Consider the following 19,922-nt stretch of genomic DNA (forward strand, 5'->3'; position numbering starts at 1 on the left):
ATGTACAACAAATGCTTAACACTACTCCTTGGATAAGCCTACTGCTCGACCACCCTACCACAAAATAGAGCATTAGTATTATCTCTTTTTACCACTATTTTACCTCTAAGGGGAACCCTTGGACTCTGTGCATGCTATTCCTTAGTTTGAAATAGCACATACAGAGCCAACTTCCTACATTGGTGGATCAGCGGTGGGGTACAAGACTTTGCATTTGCTGGACTACTCAGCCAATACCTGATCACACGACAAATTCCAAAAATTGTCATTAGAACTTGATTTTTGGCAATTTGAAATTGTTCTAAATTCTTTAAAGTCCTGCTAGGGCCTTGTGTTAGTCCCTGTTAGCATTCCTTTTAGAGTTTAAAAGTTTGAATTAGATTCTAGAACCAGTTTTAGATTCTTAAAAAGCATTCCAACTTTTAGAAAAATAATGTCTAGTACAGATATGAATGTGGTGGAACTCGACACCACACCTTACCTCCATCTCCAGATGAAAGAGCTAAGGTCACTCTGTAACATAAGAAAAATAACAATGGGCTCCAGACCTACCAAAGTACAGCTCCAGGAGCTGTTGGCAGAGTATGATAGAGCCAACCCCTCTGTGGATAACACAGAGGAGGATGATAGTGAACTGGAGGAAGAATCCCCTCCACCAGTCCTATCCAGGGAGAACAGGGCCTCTCAAGCCCTGACTCCAAAAATAATAGTCAGAGATGCTGGCTCCCTCACAGGAGGGTCCAGCCTCTCTGAAATCACTGAGGATAACTCCAGTGAAGAGGACATCCAGTTAGCCAGGATGGCCAAAAGATTGGCTTTGGAAAGACAGATCCTAGCCATAGAAAGGGAAAGACAAGAGATGGGCCTAGGACCCATCAATGGTGGCAGCAACATAACTAGGGTCAGAGATTCTCCTGACATGTTGAAAATCCCCAAAGGGATTGTAACTAAATATGAAGATGGTGATGACATCACCAAATGGTTCACAGCTTTTGAGAGGGCTTGTGAAACCAGAAAAGTGAACAAATCTCACTGGGGTGCTCTCCTTTGGGAAATGTTCACAGGAAAGTGTAGGGATAGACTCCTCACACACTCTAAAAAAGATGCAGAATCTTATGACCTCATGAAGGGTACCCTGATTGAGGGCTTTGGATTCTCCACTGAGGAGTATAGGATTAGATTCAGGGGGGCTAAAAAATCCTCGAGCCAGACCTGGGTTGACTTTGTAGACTACTCAGTAAAAACACTAGATGGTTGGATTCAAGGCAATGGTGTAAATGATTATGATGGGCTGTACAATTTATTTGTGAAAGAACACCTATTAAGTAATTGTTTCAATGATAAACTGCATCAGCATCTGGTGGACCTAGGACCAATTTCTCCCCAAGAATTGGGAAAGAAGGCGGACTATTGGGTCAAGACTAGGGTGTCCAAAACTTCCACAGGGGGTGACCAAAAGAAAGGGGTCACAAAACCTCCCCAGGGGAAAGGTGGTGAGACAGCCAAAAACAAAAATAGTAAAGAGTCTTCTACAGGCCCCCAAAAACCTGCACAGGAGGGTGGGCCCAGAGCCTCTTCACAAAACAATTCTGGGTACAAGGGTAAAAACATTGATCCCAAAAAGGCCTGGTGTCGTAACTGTAGTCAGTCTGGACACCAAACTGGAGACAAGGCCTGTCCCAAGAAAGATACCACTTCTAACTCCCATCCAGCTAAAACTGGAATGGCCAGTCTCCAAGTGGGATCAACAGTGTGCCCAGAGCAAATCAGGTGTCACACTGAAGCTACATTAGTCTCTGAGGGTGGGGTGGATTTAGCCACACTGGCTGCCTGGCCCCCTAACATGCAAAAATACAGGCAGCAGCTCTTAATTAATGGGACAAGTGTAGAGGGCCTGAGGGATACAGGTGCCAGTGTCACCATGGTGACAGAGAAACTGGTTTCCCCTGGCCAATACCTGACTGGACAAACCTATCCAGTCACCAATGCTGACAATCAGACTAAAGTACATCCCATGGCAATGGTAACTTTAGAGTGGGGAGGGGTCAATGGCCTGAAACAGGTGGTGGTCTCCTCAAATATCCCAGTAGACTGTTTGCTTGGAAACGACCTGGAGTCCTCAGCATGGTTTGAGGTAGAACTGAAAACCCATGCAGCCATGCTGGGTATCCCTGAACTGGTGTGTGTCAAGACTAGGGCACAGTGCAAGGCACAGGGTGAAAAAGTAGAGCTGGAGTCTGGAAAAATGGCCCAGCCTACCAAGAGAAAAGGAAAGTCAGCTGGGAAACCAGCTGCAACACAACACCAAAAAGAGAACCTCTCTTCTCAGGAAGAAGTTCTGCCCTCTGAGGGAACTGAGCCTATGGAGCTGGAACCTTATCAGGTTGAGCTCTTGGGCCCAGGGGGACCCTCAAGGGAAGAGTTGTGTAAGGGACAAGAAACCTGTCCCTCTCTTGAAGGCCTTAGGCAGCAAGCTGCTGAAGAGTCCAAAGGCAAGAAAAATGGAACACATAGGGTCTATTGGGAAGATGGACTCCTGTACACTGAGGCAAGAGATCCCAAACCTGGTGCCACTAGGAGAGTGGTAGTGCCTCAGGGTTTCAGAGAGTTTATTCTGACCTTAGCCCATGATATTCCCCTTGCTGGGCATTTGGGACAAACCAAGACGTGGGAGAGGTTAGTCAACCACTTCTACTGGCCCAATATGTCCCAGAAGGTTAAGGAGTTTTGCCTCTCCTGCCCCACCTGTCAAGCCAGTGGTAAGACAGGTGGGCATCCAAAGGCCCCCCTCATTCCACTTCCAGTGGTGGGGGTCCCCTTTGAAAGAGTGGGTGTGGACATAGTTGGTCCACTAGAACCTCCCACAGCCTCAGGAAATATGTACATCCTAGTAGTAGTGGATCATGCTACTAGGTATCCTGAAGCTATTCCCCTTTGGTCGACTACTGCCCCTGCAGTAGCCAAGGCCCTCATTGGTATCTTTACCAGAGTGGGTTTCCCTAAGGAGGTGGTTTCTGACAGAGGTACCAACTTCATGTCAGCTTACCTAAAACACATGTGGAATGAGTGTGGAGTGACTTATAAATTCACTACACCATATCATCCACAAACTAATGGCCTTGTTGAGAGATTCAACAAGACATTAAAGGGCATGATCATGGGGCTCCCAGAAAAACTCAAAAGGAGATGGGATGTCCTCCTGCCATGTCTGCTTTTTGCTTACAGAGAGGTGCCTCAGAAGGGAGTAGGATTCTCACCCTTTGAACTTCTGTTTGGCCACCCTGTAAGGGGACCACTTGCTCTTGTTAAAGAAGGCTGGGAGAGACCTCTTCATGAGCCTAAACAAGACATAGTGGACTATGTACTTGGCCTTCGCTCAAGGATGGCAGAGTACATGGAAAAGGCAAGTAAAAACCTTGAGGCCAGCCAACAACTCCAGAAGTTGTGGTATGACCAAAAGGCTGCACTGGTTGAATTCCAACCAGGGCAGAAAGTCTGGGTTCTGGAGCCTGTGGCCCCCAGGGCACTTCAGGACAAATGGAGTGGCCCTTACCCAGTACTAGAGAGGAAGAGTCAGGTCACCTACCTGGTGGACCTGGGCACAAGCAGGAGCCCCAAGAGGGTGATCCATGTGAACCGCCTTAAGCTCTTCCATGACAGGGCTGATGTAAATATGTTAATGGTAACAGATGAGGACCAGGAAGCTGAGAGTGAGCCTCTCCCTGATCTCCTCTCATCAGACCCTAAAGATGGCTCAGTGGATGGGGTGATCTACTCAGACACCCTCTCTAGCCAACAGCAAGCTGACTGTAGGAAGGTCCTACAACAGTTTGCTGAACTCTTTTCCCTAACCCCTGGTCAGACACACCTGTGTACCCATGATGTGGACACAGGAGACAGCATGCCTGTCAAAAACAAAATATTTAGACAGTCTGATCAAGTTAAGGAAAGCATCAAGGTGGAAGTCCACAAGATGCTGGAATTGGGAGTAATAGAGCACTCTGACAGCCCCTGGGCTAGCCCAGTGGTCTTAGTCCCCAAACCTCACACCAAAGATGGAAAGAGAGAGATGAGGTTTTGTGTGGACTACAGAGGTCTCAACTCTGTCACCAAGACAGATGCCCATCCCATTCCTAGAGCTGATGAGCTCATAGACAAATTAGGGGCTGCCAAATTCTTAAGTACCTTTGACTTAACAGCAGGGTACTGGCAAATCAGAATGGCCCCTGGAGCAAAAGAAAAGACAGCATTCTCCACACTTGATGGGCATTATCAGTTCACTGTGATGCCCTTTGGTTTAAAGAATGCCCCTGCCACCTTCCAAAGGTTGGTGAATCAAGTCCTTGCTGGGCTGGAATCCTTTAGTGCAGCTTATCTTGATGATATTGCTGTCTTCAGCTCCACCTGGCAGGATCACCTGGTCCACCTGAAGAAGGTTTTGAAGGCCCTGCAATCTGCAGGCCTCTCTATCAAGGCATCCAAATGCCAGATAGGGCAGGGAACTGTGGTTTACTTGGGACACCTTGTAGGTGGAGGCCAAGTTCAGCCACTCCAACCCAAGATCCAGACTATTCTGGACTGGGTAGCTCCAAAAACCCAGACTCAAGCCAGGGCATTCCTTGGCTTGACTGGGTACTATAGGAGGTTTGTGAAGGGATATGGATCCATTGTGACAGCCCTCACAGAACTCACCTCCAAGAAAATGCCCAAGAAAGTAAACTGGACTGTAGAATGCCAACAGGCCTTTGACACCCTGAAACAAGCTATGTGCACAGCACCAGTTCTAAAAGCTCCAGATTACTCCAAGCAATTCATTGTGCAAACAGATGCCTCTGAACATGGGATAGGGGCAGTTTTGTCCCAAACAAATGATGATGGCCTTGACCAGCCTGTTGCTTTCATTAGCAGGAGGTTACTCCCCAGGGAGCAGCGTTGGAGTGCCATTGAGAGGGAGGCCTTTGCTGTGGTTTGGTCCCTGAAGAAGCTGAGACCATACCTCTTTGGTACTCACTTCCTAGTTCAGACTGACCACAGACCTCTCAGATGGCTGATGCAAATGAAAGGTGAAAATCCAAAACTGTTGAGGTGGTCCATCTCCCTACAGGGAATGGACTTTGTAGTGGAACACAGACCTGGGACTGCCCATGCCAATGCAGATGGCCTTTCCAGGTTCTTCCACTTAGAAAATGAAGACTCTCTTGGGAAAGGTTAGTCTCATCCTCTTTCGTTTGGGGGGGGGGGGGGGGGTGTGTAAGGAAATGCCTCCTTGGCATGGTTACCCCCTGACTTTTTGCCTTTGCTGATGCTATGTTTTGAATTGAAAGTGTGCTGAGGCCTGCTAACCAGGCCCCAGCACCAGTGTTCTTTCCCTAACCTGTACTTTTAATTCCACAATTGGCACACCCTGGCATCCAGATAAGTCCCTTATAACTGGTACCTCTGGTACCAAGGGCCCTGATGCCAGGGAAGGTCTCTAAGGGCTGCAGCATGTATTATGCCACCCTGGAGACCCCTCACTCAGCACAGACACACTGCTTACCAGCTTGTGTGTGCTAGTGAGAACAAAATGAGTAAGTCGACATGGCACTCCCCTCAGGGTGCCATGCCAGCCTCTCACTGCCTATGCAGTATAGGTAAGACACCCTTCTAGCAGGCCTTACAGCCCTAAGGCAGGGTGCACTATACCATAGGTGAGGGTACCAGTGCATGAGCACTGTGCCCCTACAGTGTCTAAGCAAAACCTTAGACATTGTAAGTGCAGGGTAGCCATAAGAGTATATGGTCTGGGAGTCTGTTTTACACGAACTCCACAGCACCATAATGGCTACACTGAAAACTGGGAAGTTTGGTATCAAACTTCTCCGCACAATAAATGCACACTGATGCCAGTGTACATTTTATTGTAAAATACACCACAGAGGGCACCTTAGAGGTGCCCCCTGAAACCTAACCGACTATCTGTGTAGGCTGACTGGTTCCAGCAGCCTGCCACACTAGAGACATGTTGCTGGCCCCATGGGGAGAGTGCCTTTGTCACTCTGAGGCCAGTAACAAAGCCTGCACTGGGTGGAGATGCTAACACCTCCCACAGGCAGGAGCTGTAACACCTGGCGGTGAGCCTCAAAGGCTCACCCCTTTGTCACAGCACAGCAGGGCACTCCAGCTTAGTGGAGTTGCCCGCCCCCTCCGGCCACGGCCCCCACTTTTGGCGGCAAGGCTGGAGGGAACAAAGAAAGCAACAAGGAGGAGTCACTGGCCAGTCAGGACAGCCCCTAAGGTGTCCTGAGCTGAAGTGACTCTAACTTTTAGAAATCCTCCATCTTGCAGATGGAGGATTCCCCCAATAGGATTAGGGATGTGACCCCCTCCCCTTGGGAGGAGGCACAAAGAGGGTGTACTCACCCTCAGGGCTAGTAGCCATTGGCTACTAACCCCCCAGACCTAAACACGCCCTTAAATTTAGTATTTAAGGGCTCTCCCTGAACCTAGAAATTAGATTCCTGCAACTACAAGAAGAAGGACTGCTGAGCTGAAAGACCCCTGCAGAGGAAGACCAGAAGACACCAACTGCCTTGGCCCCAGACTTACCGGCCTGTCTCCTGCCTTCCAAAGAACCCTGCTCCAGCGACGCTTTCCAAGGGACCAGCGACCTCTGAATCCTCCGAGGACTGTCCTGCTTCGAAAAAGACAAGAAACTCCCGAGGACAGCGGCACTGCTCCAAAAGAACTGCAACTTTGTTACAAGGAGCAGATTTAAAGACCCCTGCAACTCCCCGCAAGAAGCGTGAGACTTGCAACACTGCACCCGGCGACCCCGACTCGACTGGTGGAGAACAACCAACTCAAGGAGGACCCTCCGGCGACTCTACGACTGTGAGTAACCAAAGTTGTCCCCCCGGGCCCCCACAGCGACGCCTGCAGAGGGAATCCCCAGGCTCCCCCTGACCGCGACTGTCTGAACTCCATTTCCCGACGGCTGGAAAAGACCCTGCACCCGCAGCCCCCAGCCCCTAAAGAAACGGAACTTCTGTGCAGGAGTGACCCCCAGGAGGCCCTCTCCCTTGCCCAGGTGGTGGCTACCCCGAGGAGCCCCCCCCTTGCCTGCCTGCGACGCTGAAGAGATCCCTTGATCTCTCATTGACTTCCATTGAAAACCCGACGCGTGTTTGCACACTGCACCCGGCCGCCCCCGCGCTGCTGAGGGTGTACTTTCTGTGCTGACTTGTGTCCCCCCCGGTGCCCTACAAAACCCCCCTGGTCTGCCCTCCGAAGACGCGGGTACTTACCTGCTGGCAGACTGGAACCGGGGCACCCCCTTCTCTCCATTGAAGCCTATGTGTTTTGGGCACCTCTTTGACCTTTGCACCTGACCGGCCCTGAGCTGCTGGTGTGATAACTTTGGGGTTGCTCTGAACCCCCAACGGTGGGCTACCTTGGACCAAAAACTGAAAACTGTAAGTGACTTACTTACCTGTGAAAACTAACAATAACTTCCTCCCCCAGGAACTGTGAAAATTGCACTAAGTGTCCACTTTTAAAACAGCTTATTGTGTTTTATGTAAAAAGTATACATGCTAAAGTAATGATTCAAAGTTCCTAGAGTACTTACCTGCAATACCTTTCAAATGAGATATTACATGTAAAATTTGAACCTGTGGTTCTTAAAATAAACTAAGAAAAGATATTTTTCTATAACAAAACCTATTGGCTGGATTTGTCTCTGAGTGTGTGTACCTCATTTATTGTCTATGTGTATGTACAACAAATGCTTAACACTACTCCTTGGATAAGCCTACTGCTCGACCACCCTACCACAAAATAGAGCATTAGTATTATCTCTTTTTACCACTATTTTACCTCTAAGGGGAACCCTTGGACTCTGTGCATGCTATTCCTTACTTTGAAATAGCACATACAGAGCCAACTTCCTACAGTAGGGTTCAGTACCTAACTTCACGTTTTACTATTGGGCCTGTATGCTACAACATATGGGAATATTAATAACGGGAAGTCCTGATGGAATAAGTCCTGCTGAAACTCCATCTAGCTACAAATTAGCTCTGGGTAGCGAGGCTAAGGGTATTTTTCTCAAAAATGTCGAAGCCCTATCTTTTTTAGATGTTTTTGTTTTCAAGCTGTTTCCTGGCCTCGGTTTATACTGTATTTTATCGGTATTATATATTTTCCCTTTTCCTCCTTTTTTTTTTTTTTTTTTTTTTTTTTTTCTCTTCTGGGTTTTAGGGCTTCTAATAGGGATATTACTGCTACAGCTTTTCAAGACATTTTTAAATGGTTTTTATATTGTTGGTACTAGCTATTTGTGTTATTTTTCAATTTGTCTGCTGCACTTGTGAATGGATGTTAAACAAAACTAATAATAATTAAAAAAAAAACTAGATAATTGAAGGATATAAAAGTTGACAGCCACTGTCAATCACTAAAGATCGTATATAGCTAAAAACAAAAGATTACTTTTTTAATTTGTTCTAGATGCAAAGCATATAAGAATATACATCCAACTATGCGACATGGATAAGGAGAATATCACATGTAATTTTGAATATGCAGTCTGTTTTAGAATGCCCTACTGGTAGATGCTGTGTAGCCAGCACTACTTTCCCACTTAAACACATTATGCAACAATTAAGGGCATTAAAAAATAATGGTAAAACATATCTAGGAGCGAGACATTTCACAGATTTACATAAGTGACCCTACCCTTGCAAGTTATTTTGCAGTGGATAAAGTAGGATGACTGAATCATACCATATTAAAATCTATTTTTCACACAAAAAGCTTTGATGCTTTTATTGCACAAAATGCTCTGGTATCAAAACACATTTAATGAAGGAGCTGTGAGACATGGGAAATAATTGCCTGTAAATTACAGATTTCTGTAGCATAATAAGTCCCCAGTCACAATCCTCAGGCCACTTTGCAGAGTTTATCATTGTTAGAGATACCGTGGTTATGCAGTACAGAAGACCAAATTATGCTGCAATCTTATCAGAGTGATTCAGCAAAAAATGCAAACTATGCTGCCCATCCTCTGTCAGTATTATTTTGATCCATTCCAGATGGAAGCAAAATTTGTAGTGCAATTTGCACACTGTGGCAAATTCAGTAATTCCATTTTTATGTGGTAAAGGCTGCAGTCACAATCTCCAAAATCCTGTTGGTCACCATTGCCCATTGTTGTATTAACATGTTGTTTTTTCCAAGAACGGTAAAATGAGCATAAACATTGTGGATCAAACCATTGCTTTTTAAACTTAATGCCCCAAAATAAACATAAATATATGAAAAATACATAATAAGTACAGTGTATGATTTGGTCCTATATTGCCATGTCGGGATTCTAGTGACATTCATAAACCACTATGTCTCTATATTGCATGTTATTTTCATTGGGCAGAGTCACATTGGACCCAAGAAACCTTCGTCATATGCTGGAACCCTTGCCCTTATTTTCACCACTTTTCGTGGGACTAAGGCGCAGCAAGGCCCTAGTGAACCATATATATTTAGTTTTTTGGGTCCAACATGACTACCCAGTGAAAATAACGTGCACTCCAGCGGTGTGTGTATATATCAAGCAGTTTTTTATTTCTTGATCAAATAATCTTAATTTAACAGCAAATGGATGACAGAATACTGAACGCGTTCAGTGCTCCTGGTGCCTTGTTCACGGGTGAGTGGCTGTAGAAACAACAAACATATATCACTAAAACAAAACGTGTAAACATCGACAAAGGACGAGAATGTCCCCCCGTGGCAGGTGGAAGTTAGTGGCCATATGTAAAGGCTTATAAACTCTTAAGTGTACCTGCATATAAACTTTTCAGATAATAGAAAAGGTAGTAGCAAAGGTTAAATACATCTTATAAATTCATATTTCTTAATTGCCAAGCGTATAGGGTAAAATTAGTTCAAAGGAAACTGAAAAGTGCGCAAATTGGCTTTGCATTACCATAGAAATCCACAGTTCAAATACGAAAACATACCAGTCGACACAAATCAAAAAGTACACTTATGAGCCTTTAAATATCACGGAATAAAAACGTGCTTGATATATCCACACACACTGGAGTGTACGTTATTTTCACTGGGCAGTCTCACATTAAACCCAGGAAACATTTGTCGTATGTATGCGGGGAGTCTTGCCTGTATGAGCACTATATATACTAGGAATTCTGAAACCAAACCTTAGAACCTTTTTTTTTTTTTAACTAGTAAATGCCACAGATGTGAAATGTTTAAAGCCAGAAATCAGGTTAATGTGTTGGTTCCTGATGCATGTGGTGTGATGGTAGCGTATATGTGTTCAGATTCCACTGTGTCATCTATTTTCATTGAAGCCAGCTCTGTCACCGTGCACTCATTCTGCTCTGTACAGCTTCTCTTGTTCAATACTTTGATACCGCAATAACAAGGTTAACCAAAATTCACTTTACTGCTCTTTGGAGCTGTGCCAAATCTATACCATTTACCTAAAAATGTAGTACTGAATAATAAAAATAAATGCTGTCTATTGCTCTCCGATAGATTTCGCGTTCCCAGGGAGCAGTTACACACACAGCCCTAATGGATGGTTCCACACAAAGAATACAGATTCTTCCATCAGATTCAAGCCTTAACTTACCATCTCGGATTCAGGTAAGCTTATGCTTTGAAAAGATTTCTTCCTATATGTTTTACTCTTAATGTAAACCGTTCAACTAGCACCCATGAGTGAGGTGGTGTTTCATCCTTGTAGTTACTTGCCACTTAATACCCATGTTGTTTTGATCAGTTTAAATTCAATTGGAAAAACACCATTTGTTCCTCTGCCCTTATAGTTTTGTAGAATGAACGGCTTTCTTTTTGGAGAAAAAAAAAACACCTGGAACCCACCTGCATCTGGTCTGGGAATGCCACGTGCCTTTTCAGAGCAAAAATGCAAATAAACCAAATCCCATTTAATCCCTAGACCAATTAAGCCAGATCGAGATTTCTTAATTTCTTCACGTTTAGAACAAATCTACACTGTAGCTGTATTCAAAAGATGTGAATATTTTAGCAATCTAATGCTGTTTAGAGCTTGTTTGTAATCCATTTGTTTGTTTCTGAAATTTGTGAAAAGTAGTGAGAGTATGAAATTAAATAGAAAAGATCTTTTGATGCAGAACCTGAACTCTTGTTAAATGCCATTTTCAGTTAACCCTCGCCCGAATCCCTTTTTTTGTATGAAGCCGTGATGACTCCTAAATTTTGACACCTGAGTGGCCAAATATACACTAAGCAAGTCTGCCCCACCTCCAAAGACTTGTTTTAGACAAAGGGCCAAATAAAAAAAAACTAAAACATGTACAGTACAATTTTTGGTTAGCAGAGGGTGGTTGGGCAAGAAGGATGCACTTGAAGTTGTGTGTTTGCTTACATTAGTCCTCCCACCACTAGTTGTCCAGCCTCTAATTTCAGAAAGCAGTACCAGGGAGTAAAAGGAAGAAACTTGTGCTGCCCTTGGTAACTGGGGCCTCATTGAGCCCATGGTGGACCAGTGCTGAATCAGCCTAAGATTCTCTTTTTAGTTTGTGTCCTTCAAGCCAATTTTAGCTGTTTGTAAGTGAAAGCCTCTCGTGGACTGTACAAAAACGTGTAAAGAGCTTAGTCATTGCTTACCATTGGTTGGCTTTGTTGTTGCTCTGATGTGTTTTCCTTTCGCTGTCACCCTTTCTACCCCTGCAATGTTTTGTACAAGAGATTTTGCCCTCTGAACGAAACACGGAGTGCTGGAAGGTAAATCACTCCTTGCAGCCGTCTGTGGTAATTGCTACAGAACATTCTCTAACATGTAGTCCTACAAGACAGGTTCTTATGACTCACAAGACTTGCTCCAGCTGTGAACATAGGCTTTGTCTTACTCAACCTAAGCCTCCTAATGAAGTGCACGCCCCTAAATGCACTGAAGCGGAGGGACTAACCTTAACGTTGTCAATCATCCTACCATGAAATTAAACTTATTTGAAACAAATAAAGAGGAATATTCGCTCTTTGATCCAGGACTATACTTCTTCACAAATGTGACTTCATAAATTAATGTTTAATGAATTAAAACACAATTGTATATAAATTGCTGTATATCCGGAAACACAGGTAGTTTTTGATTAGTGCTTCACTTGTAGCTGATGAGATCCATGGTTGAAAGGATCCTGTTCAGTTTGCATGTCCATACCACCAAGCTGTCTCACCATTGACTGGCCCTACCTTAGTGTGCTGATGTTGTAGATCCTCCCTGTTGCCCTGCAGTTCTGTACAGTTATGAAACTAGACAAAAGAGTAATTGTAGGAAGTTGGCTCTGTATGTACTATTTCAAAGTAAGAAATAGCATGCACAGAGTCCAAGGGTTCCCCTTAGAGGTAAGGTAGTGGCAAAAAGAGATAATTCTAATGCTCTATTTTGTGGTAGTGTGGTCGAGCAGTAGGCTTATCAGAGGGTAGTGTTAAGCATTTGTTGTACACACACAGGCAATAAATGAGGAACACACACTCAAAGACAATTCCAGGCCAATAGGTTTTTGTATAGAAAAATATATTTTCTTCGTTTATTTTAAGAACCACATGTTCAAGATTCACAAACAATACTTTAAATGAAAGGTATTTCACTTAGGAACTTTAGGAACTTTGAGTTAGCAAAATAGCATATACAGTTTTCACACAAATGGCATATAGCTATTTTAAAACTAGACACAGTGCAATTTTCGACAGTTCCTGGGGGAGGTAAGTGTTTGTTAGTTTTGTAGGTAAGTAAACCACCTACAGGGTTCAAAGTTGGGTCCAAGGTAGCCCACCGTTGGGGGTTCAGGGCAACCCCAAAGTTACCACACCAGCAGCTCAGGGCCGGTCAGGTGCAGAGGTCAAAGTGGTGCCCAAAACGCATAGGCTTCAATGGAGAAGGGGGTGCCCCGGTTCCAGTCTGCCAGCAGGTAAGTACCCGTGTCTTCGGAGGGCAGACCAGGGGGGTTTTGTAGGGTGCCGGGGGGGGACACAAGTCAGCACAAAAAGTACACCCTCAGCGGCACGGGGGCGGCCGGGTGCAGTGTGCAAACAGGCGTTGGGTTTGCAATGTAATCCAATGGGAGACCAAGGGGTCTCTTCAGCGATGCAGGCAAGGGGGGGGGGCTCCTCTGGGTAGCCACCACCTGGGAAAGGGAGAGGGCCACCTGGGGGTCGCTCCTGCACTGGGGTTCGGATCCTTCAGGTCCTGGGGGCTGCGGGTGCAGTGTCCTTACCAGGCGTCGGTCCTTTGAAGCAGGCAGTCGCGGTCAGGGGGAGCCTCGGGATTCCCTCTGCAGGTGTCGCTGTGGGGGCTCAGGGGGGTCAACTCTGGCTACTCACAGGCTCGCAGTCGCCGGGGAGTCCTCCCTGTAGTGTTTGTTCTCCACAAGTCGAGCCGGGGGTGTCGGGTGCAGAGTGCAAAGTCTCACGCTTCCGGCGGGAAACGTGTGTTGTTTCAAAGTTGCTTCTTTGTGGAGCAGAGCCGCTGTCCTCGGGAGTTCTTGGTCCTTCTAGGTCCTTCTAGATGCAGGGCAGTCCTCTGAGGCTTCAGAGGTCGCTGGACCCTGTGGAATGCGTCGCTGGAGCAGTGTCTTTAGAAATGGGGAGACAGGCCGGTAGAGCTGTGGCCAAAGCAGTTGGGGTCTTCGTCTTCTCTGCAGGTTTTTCAGCTCAGCAGTCCTTCTTCGTCTTAGGTTGCAGGAATCTATCTTGCTGGATTCTGGGAGCCCCAAAATACTCGATTTAGGGGTGTGTTTAGGTCTGGAGGGGTTAGTAGCCAATGGCTACTAGCCCTGAGGGTGGCTACACCCTCTTTGTGCCTCCTCCCTGAGGGGAGGGGGGCACATTCCTATCCCTATTGGGGGAATCCTCCATCTGCAAGATGGAGGATTTCTAAAAGTTAGAGTCACCTCAGCTCAGGACACCTTAGGGGCTGTCCTGACTGGCCAGTGACTCCTCCTTGTTTTTCTCATTATCTCCTCCGGCCTTGCCGCCAAAAGTGGGGCCGTGGCCGGAGGGGGCGGGCAACTCCACTTGCTGGAGTGCCCTGGGGTGCTGTAACAAAGGGGGTGAGCATAAGATATGCTGCAGCCCTTAGAGACCTTCCCTGGCATCAGAGCCCTTGGTACCAGGGGTACCAGTTACAAGTGACTTACCTGGATGCCAGGGTGTGCCAATTGTGTGAACAAAAGTACAGGTTAGGGAAAGAACACTGGTGCTGGGGCCTGGTTAGCAAGGCTCAGCACACTTTCAAATCAAAACATAGCATCAGCAAAGGCAAAAAGTCAGGGGGTAACCATGCCAAGGAGGCATTTCCTTACAGTAATTGATTATTTTAGCCTGTGTTAAGTCCCTGCTTGCTGTCACATCCCCCTCTATATTTCCTTTTATCTTATCTTGTTTTCACAGAGAATTAGTTTTAGTGTATTTTTGCCTGTGAATGGCCTGATTGCATGTATTGTACTTTCCCTAGCTTACCCGATGTGCTAAGTGTATGGTAATTTCATTTTTTTATTCAATGGAGTTCCTAAGAGGCAATGGAGAGCTATTTCTATAGTCCATGCCATGGGATCAAGCACCTGCACACACATAGATAATTAGTGTGGGCTTGTGTCGGATTGGCGGGTTGGTTAGAAAAAGGATATCGCTAGCCTGACCACTTTAAAAAAAACTTTAAAACCTTTTGGCATACATGCAGCTTTTCTGCACAATCACTTTTCTTAAACATTGATAGAAAAGCCAAAGGTTTTACACACAGTTCAATACTCGATGTACAATCCACTTGACTTGACCTATCATTTTTCAAATTGTGTTTACATTACCTTTTGAAACTTCTACCTTTCAACTCCTATCATTGTTTCTTATGCCACTTTGAGGTACATTTTCAGTTATATTTATGACTACTAGTATAATTCAAAGGAATACATTGGATAAATCTAATCAGTCTCATAATCTGAAGCCATAGACTGTAGAACCATCCCTATGTTAGGCATATCTGACGGGCTTAAGCACAGAAACTACCACTCAGGTTACAGAGACATTACAATTTCAGCCAGTACACGTCTCCTAGGTTACAGTAGTCACATGATCAGGCCTCACACAGCAGTAGTTGTGATAAATATTATAAGGCTAAATCAGTGGAGATGATGAAATGCTTCACACAGTGTGACTGGAATAGGAAATAGGTAAAGGAATCCACATTTGATGCTTGCAGATGAAGAAACAAATGTTTTGTTATTAGCATCATTCAAATACCAAAACAACCTCGTAATTCTTTTGTTTTCTTCTCATGAATAAGTAGTATTAGAATAAAGGTATAAGCAACAATGATTGTCTCACACAAAATTCAGGTTGACTAACAGTGGTTTCATAGCATTGTTCGTTATGTCTTTTAATTTTACACTTGTAAGGGGCATTATTTGATTTGTACAGGACCATATGACGTAAGTTAGCAGTGGAGCAAATCCAATTCACACACTATGGAAAGAAGGTACTCTAGCTTGTTTGAAGTCTTCCTTTAAAATGTTCTCTGTTCCATTTTCTTGATTCATCTTGTCTTTTGCTTTCACGTATTGGCGGTAAGCACAGGTACATGTTGGTTAATCTATTCAAAGTGATCCTTTTGAAACATAACTTGAGTTGTATTTAAATGACTGCTTCTGTTTGTCAGCTAATAGATAGGAAATTTCCTGTAGGGCTTGAATGCATCAATTCTGAAAGCAGTTTTCATGATAGAATCTTATATGATGCAGTAATAGTGTAGTCAGAACAGTGACTTGTACCACGGCATTATTATTCTCATAAAATAGAAATGTAGAGCAGTTATAAAGATTGTTATGTAAACACTATTATTTGTGTTTGAAAATGTTTGATCATTAAAAATGACTGATAGGCCCTGACTGTTCAAAGGGATTAGTGGAGGGCCCACTTTGCTATGCCAAGCAAAATTACTCACATGGAGGTTTTCCAGCACTTTCATGATGGTTCTTTACCCAGGGATTTTTCTGAAGTTGCTCACCGTGGCTGGCATCAGTGCATTCTGGTAGTTATAGTTCAGTCATTTTCACAATGTGACCTTTCATTCACTTTAAGCGATTATGTATGTTGAAAAGTGAATTTTAGGATTTACTACTCGTCTGTCATATCTTTGGGATGCTTGGAATACTGGCTCATTAATTTAGGAGGAAGTATACTTTCACAAAGCATAATGTAATCCACTGACTCTGGAAAACTTTTTTTTGAAACAGTGAGGGAGATGGACATGTAAATAGAAGGAATGCTTTGCCACTAAGTTGATGCAAGGCTGTGAAGATTAGGGAATTTGAGAGCTAGACATTTGCACTTTCAGTGGATGTCTTTAATATCATTGTGCACTTCTGTTTTTGACGTTCATTAACTTTTTTTGCAATATTAGCATATTTAGTAGGATGATAATCTAAGATTAAAATTGTATTGTCAGATTGTTACAGATCAACAGACAGGCCAGAAGATTCAGATTGTGACATCGCTTGATCAGGGTGCAGGAGGGAAACAATATATATTGACCAACTCAGATGGCTCCTCCTCTAGCAAAGTGATCATCGCCAGACAGGACTCCAGCCAGGGCAAAGTGTACTTATCTCCAGATAGCACTGGTATCAACCAGCTATTTTTTGCAGGCGCTGATGGTAACACTCAACACTTCCAGGTAAGTTAGCAGAAAGTCTTTATTGTAAATGGATTATATTCATGTGATGCTTTCCCTTGCTTAACGTGCAGATTTAGTACTTTAGTTGCAACTTGACTCTTGCAAGGTCAATTTTTTTTATTTGTACAGGGATCCGTGGCATGGGATCGCAGTAGAGCAAAAAGAATTGAAACACTGTGCACTGTTGGACCTCAGTTTTAGTTGGTACTTCCCTGTAATCTTTTGTATGATAATTTGTCTTTGAGTTTGTACCCTTAAACTATTGCTTGTCCTGCAGTGAATAAATCCCTCTACTACTGCGAATGTTCTATTAGTGTTGCAAGACACATGTCCAACTTCTATTAGCAATCTTTACCCTGTCTACGGCTTCTGCATCTTCCTTTGTTCACCATCTCCATGCCTAATGGCCGATGTGTAGTTCTCCACTGTCCAGTGATCCATTGCTTTTTAGTTAGACTTGTGCTTCACACCTTCTTATAGGTTTCTATTTTGTTCTAAGAAAATAGCACATCACCAATAAGAGCAGAAGTCTTCTACCTGAGAGAAAGCAGAGAAGGTATTTGAGCGTGAAAATCAAACTTTCATTCTCCCCAGCGCAACATACAGGTTTGTTTCCAGGGGGAGATTTTAGTGAGATAGGGAATTAATGGAATAGTGGGTGGGAGAACTGTAAATAGAGATTGGACTCTTTTCTAATAGAAAATCGACCAGCCTCTCTCCTCCCATCTTCCCCAGATCAACTCTCACGTGAGAGGAAGGAAACTCTTTTTGTTGTATTGGTTGGAGACCTTTGTGTAGCTCCATTTTCAATAAGACTGATTTATTTTTTCAAACCTCACTTTTCTCTCCAGAAAAAAAAGAAGCTTAAAATTACTCAGATAAATAAGTTTCTGAACTTCGGTAATATTCTTTACTGCAGATTCCTTTTCTTTAGACTACACCCAGGCATCGGAATTGATCTGGGAACTACCCCAGCAATGCTCCTGTATGCAAATAGGTGCGTTGTGTGACTGCATTTAGTTGGTAATGCTCCAGAAGTAATGGAGGAGAGCTGTATAAAAGCGTTACCCCTTAGCTGACATCAGTTTCATCAATCTTTCTTCTTCTATGCACTCGGATGTAAAGCATCTTACAAGTTATCAATGACCCTGAGGAATCTGTGGTTAGAGTATCCACCATGAAGAGCATTACCGAAGATAAGTAACATTTTCCACTGATAGATACTTCTAATCAGATGCCTCACCTTTTAGAATATATATCATAGCAGTACCTCTCAAAAAGGCAAAAGGTTCTGGGAGTGAACTCAGATTAGAGTCTTTCGGGACCAAGTTGGCAAAGTGACCTTCCTGCTGGACTTAAGTAACAAGGCAGTAGTGCTTTGTGAACATTTGCACAGATTTGTACCTCTCATGCCTTTCACTCTGGTGGAACAAACCCTTTTAGAATATGCTTCTTGGCCAGTGCCAAACAGATTTTATTGGCAAGGACTATCCACCTTGACGATGTTCACAAACTTCCAACTATAAAACCCTGCAATCGTCTGCATGTTGAGCGTCCCCATGAGTTTTCACTGCATCACCTGCATATGCCATCCAGTATCTCAGGCGACGAGGATTCATGAAGCCAGGAGTTCAAGAAGTAGAGTTGCCTTCACTGAGACCAATGAGTGAGCTCTTAATATCAGGATTATACTGAAGGTCCCGGACTCGCTGCATCAGTGGAAGGAGCTTGAGCGCCACTGTAACCAAGACAGCCCCAATGAAGTTAATCATCTGCGTGGGGCGCAGGTGGGCCTTTTGCATTGTTTATGGGAAACTCCAAAAATGTTGGGCATTCATGTGAAGGTATTGTGCGACTTACTGAGGTGAGTCCACCTAGAGAAATTTAGTTGTTTAGGTACTCCAAAGGTCCTGTGAGCCTAGGTAAAGCTGAAGGAGAGCACATCAAATTGGAAGTGTTTAAACTCCAGCATGAAAAACAGATATAATGTCTGTAGGACCGGTACATGAAAATATCCAACATACAGGTCCAGGGACACCGTCCATTCTCCTAAGTCCAGAGCAGACAGAATGAGCATTTTGAAACCTTTCCTTGAAAATGCATTGAGTGGCTAGAGGAGCAGTTGAGGTCTCAGACCTCAGTCATTTTTCAGCACAAAGAAGTAACTAAATTATCGCCCCTCTCCTCTCTGAGTCCGGTACTCACTTAGTGGCATGCTTGGACACATGAAGCATGACACATTGATTCAGTATTGCGCCCGAAATTCACTGTGGTGTGGGGGGAAGATGCTGTGGGGAGTAGATGCAGGGTGTAGCCCCTTTTGAATATTCTGCAAGACCCCACCCTGTCTGATCTGATGGTTCTCCGGGTGGACAGGAAGTAACGTATTCTTCCTCTTGTTGGCTGGTTCTGAGCCTTTAAAGGCAAAGTAAAACTGCCAGGAGCTGCAGCATTGGAGAAAGCACAGGGGGATAGCTGCCTCTGCTGTGTGAGTGGCCTCTGCCACGTCCTTGCCTCAAAAGGACAGGGACTGTTGCTGTAAAACAGGTTGGGAGTACTGGCATTTTCTGTAAACCAATCCTATGGAATAGTCTTTAAATTTTCAGTACTTTTGGTAAAAATGCTTAGCCTTCTATGACTGACACTGCCAATAGATCTTCCTATGGAGTCTGATGTTCGAGCTGGAATGCAAGTTGTAGGAAGTTGGCTCTGTAAGTGCTATTTCAAAGTAAGGAATAGCATGCACAGAGTCCAAGGGTTCCCCTTAGAGGTAAAATAGTGGTAAAAATAGATAATACTAATGCTCTATTTTGTGGTAGTGTGGTCGAGCAGTAGGCTTATCCAAGGAGTAGTGTTAAGCATTTGTTGTACATACACATAGACAATAAATGAGGTACACACACTCAGAGACAAATCCAGCCAATAGGTTTTGTATAGAAAAATATCTTTTCTTAGTTTATTTTAAGAACCACAGGTTCAAATTTAACATGTAATATCTTGTTTGAAAGGTATTGCAGGTAAGTACATTAGGAACTTTGTATCATTTCAATTGCATGTATACTTTTCAAGTTATTGACAAATAGCTACTTTAAAAGTGGACACTTAGTGCAATTTTCACAGTTCCTGGGGGAGGTAAGTTTTTGTTAGTTTTACCAGGTAAGTAAGACACTTACAGGGTTCAGTTCTTGGTCCAAGGTAG

General features: G+C 44.2%; 1 protein-coding gene across 4 annotated transcripts in view; it reads left to right on the forward strand.

The window, feature by feature from the left end:
• Positions 1-19,922, forward strand: part of NR2C1 (nuclear receptor subfamily 2 group C member 1) — a 338,385-nt gene that overhangs the window by 50,473 nt on the left and 267,990 nt on the right. For 2 of the 4 annotated variants that reach the window (XM_069229104.1, XM_069229105.1), the window contains 2 exons: positions 10,546-10,656; positions 16,496-16,723. In XM_069229104.1, coding sequence (XP_069085205.1) covers positions 10,546-10,656; positions 16,496-16,723 — 339 coding nt within the window. The remainder of the gene's footprint in view (positions 1-10,545; positions 10,657-16,495; positions 16,724-19,922) is intronic. The other 2 variants (XM_069229106.1, XM_069229107.1) reach the window with 1 other exon arrangement.

This window comes from Pleurodeles waltl, chromosome 4_1, assembly GCF_031143425.1.
Source record: "Pleurodeles waltl isolate 20211129_DDA chromosome 4_1, aPleWal1.hap1.20221129, whole genome shotgun sequence".
Taxonomy (NCBI): Eukaryota; Metazoa; Chordata; class Amphibia; order Caudata; family Salamandridae; genus Pleurodeles; species Pleurodeles waltl.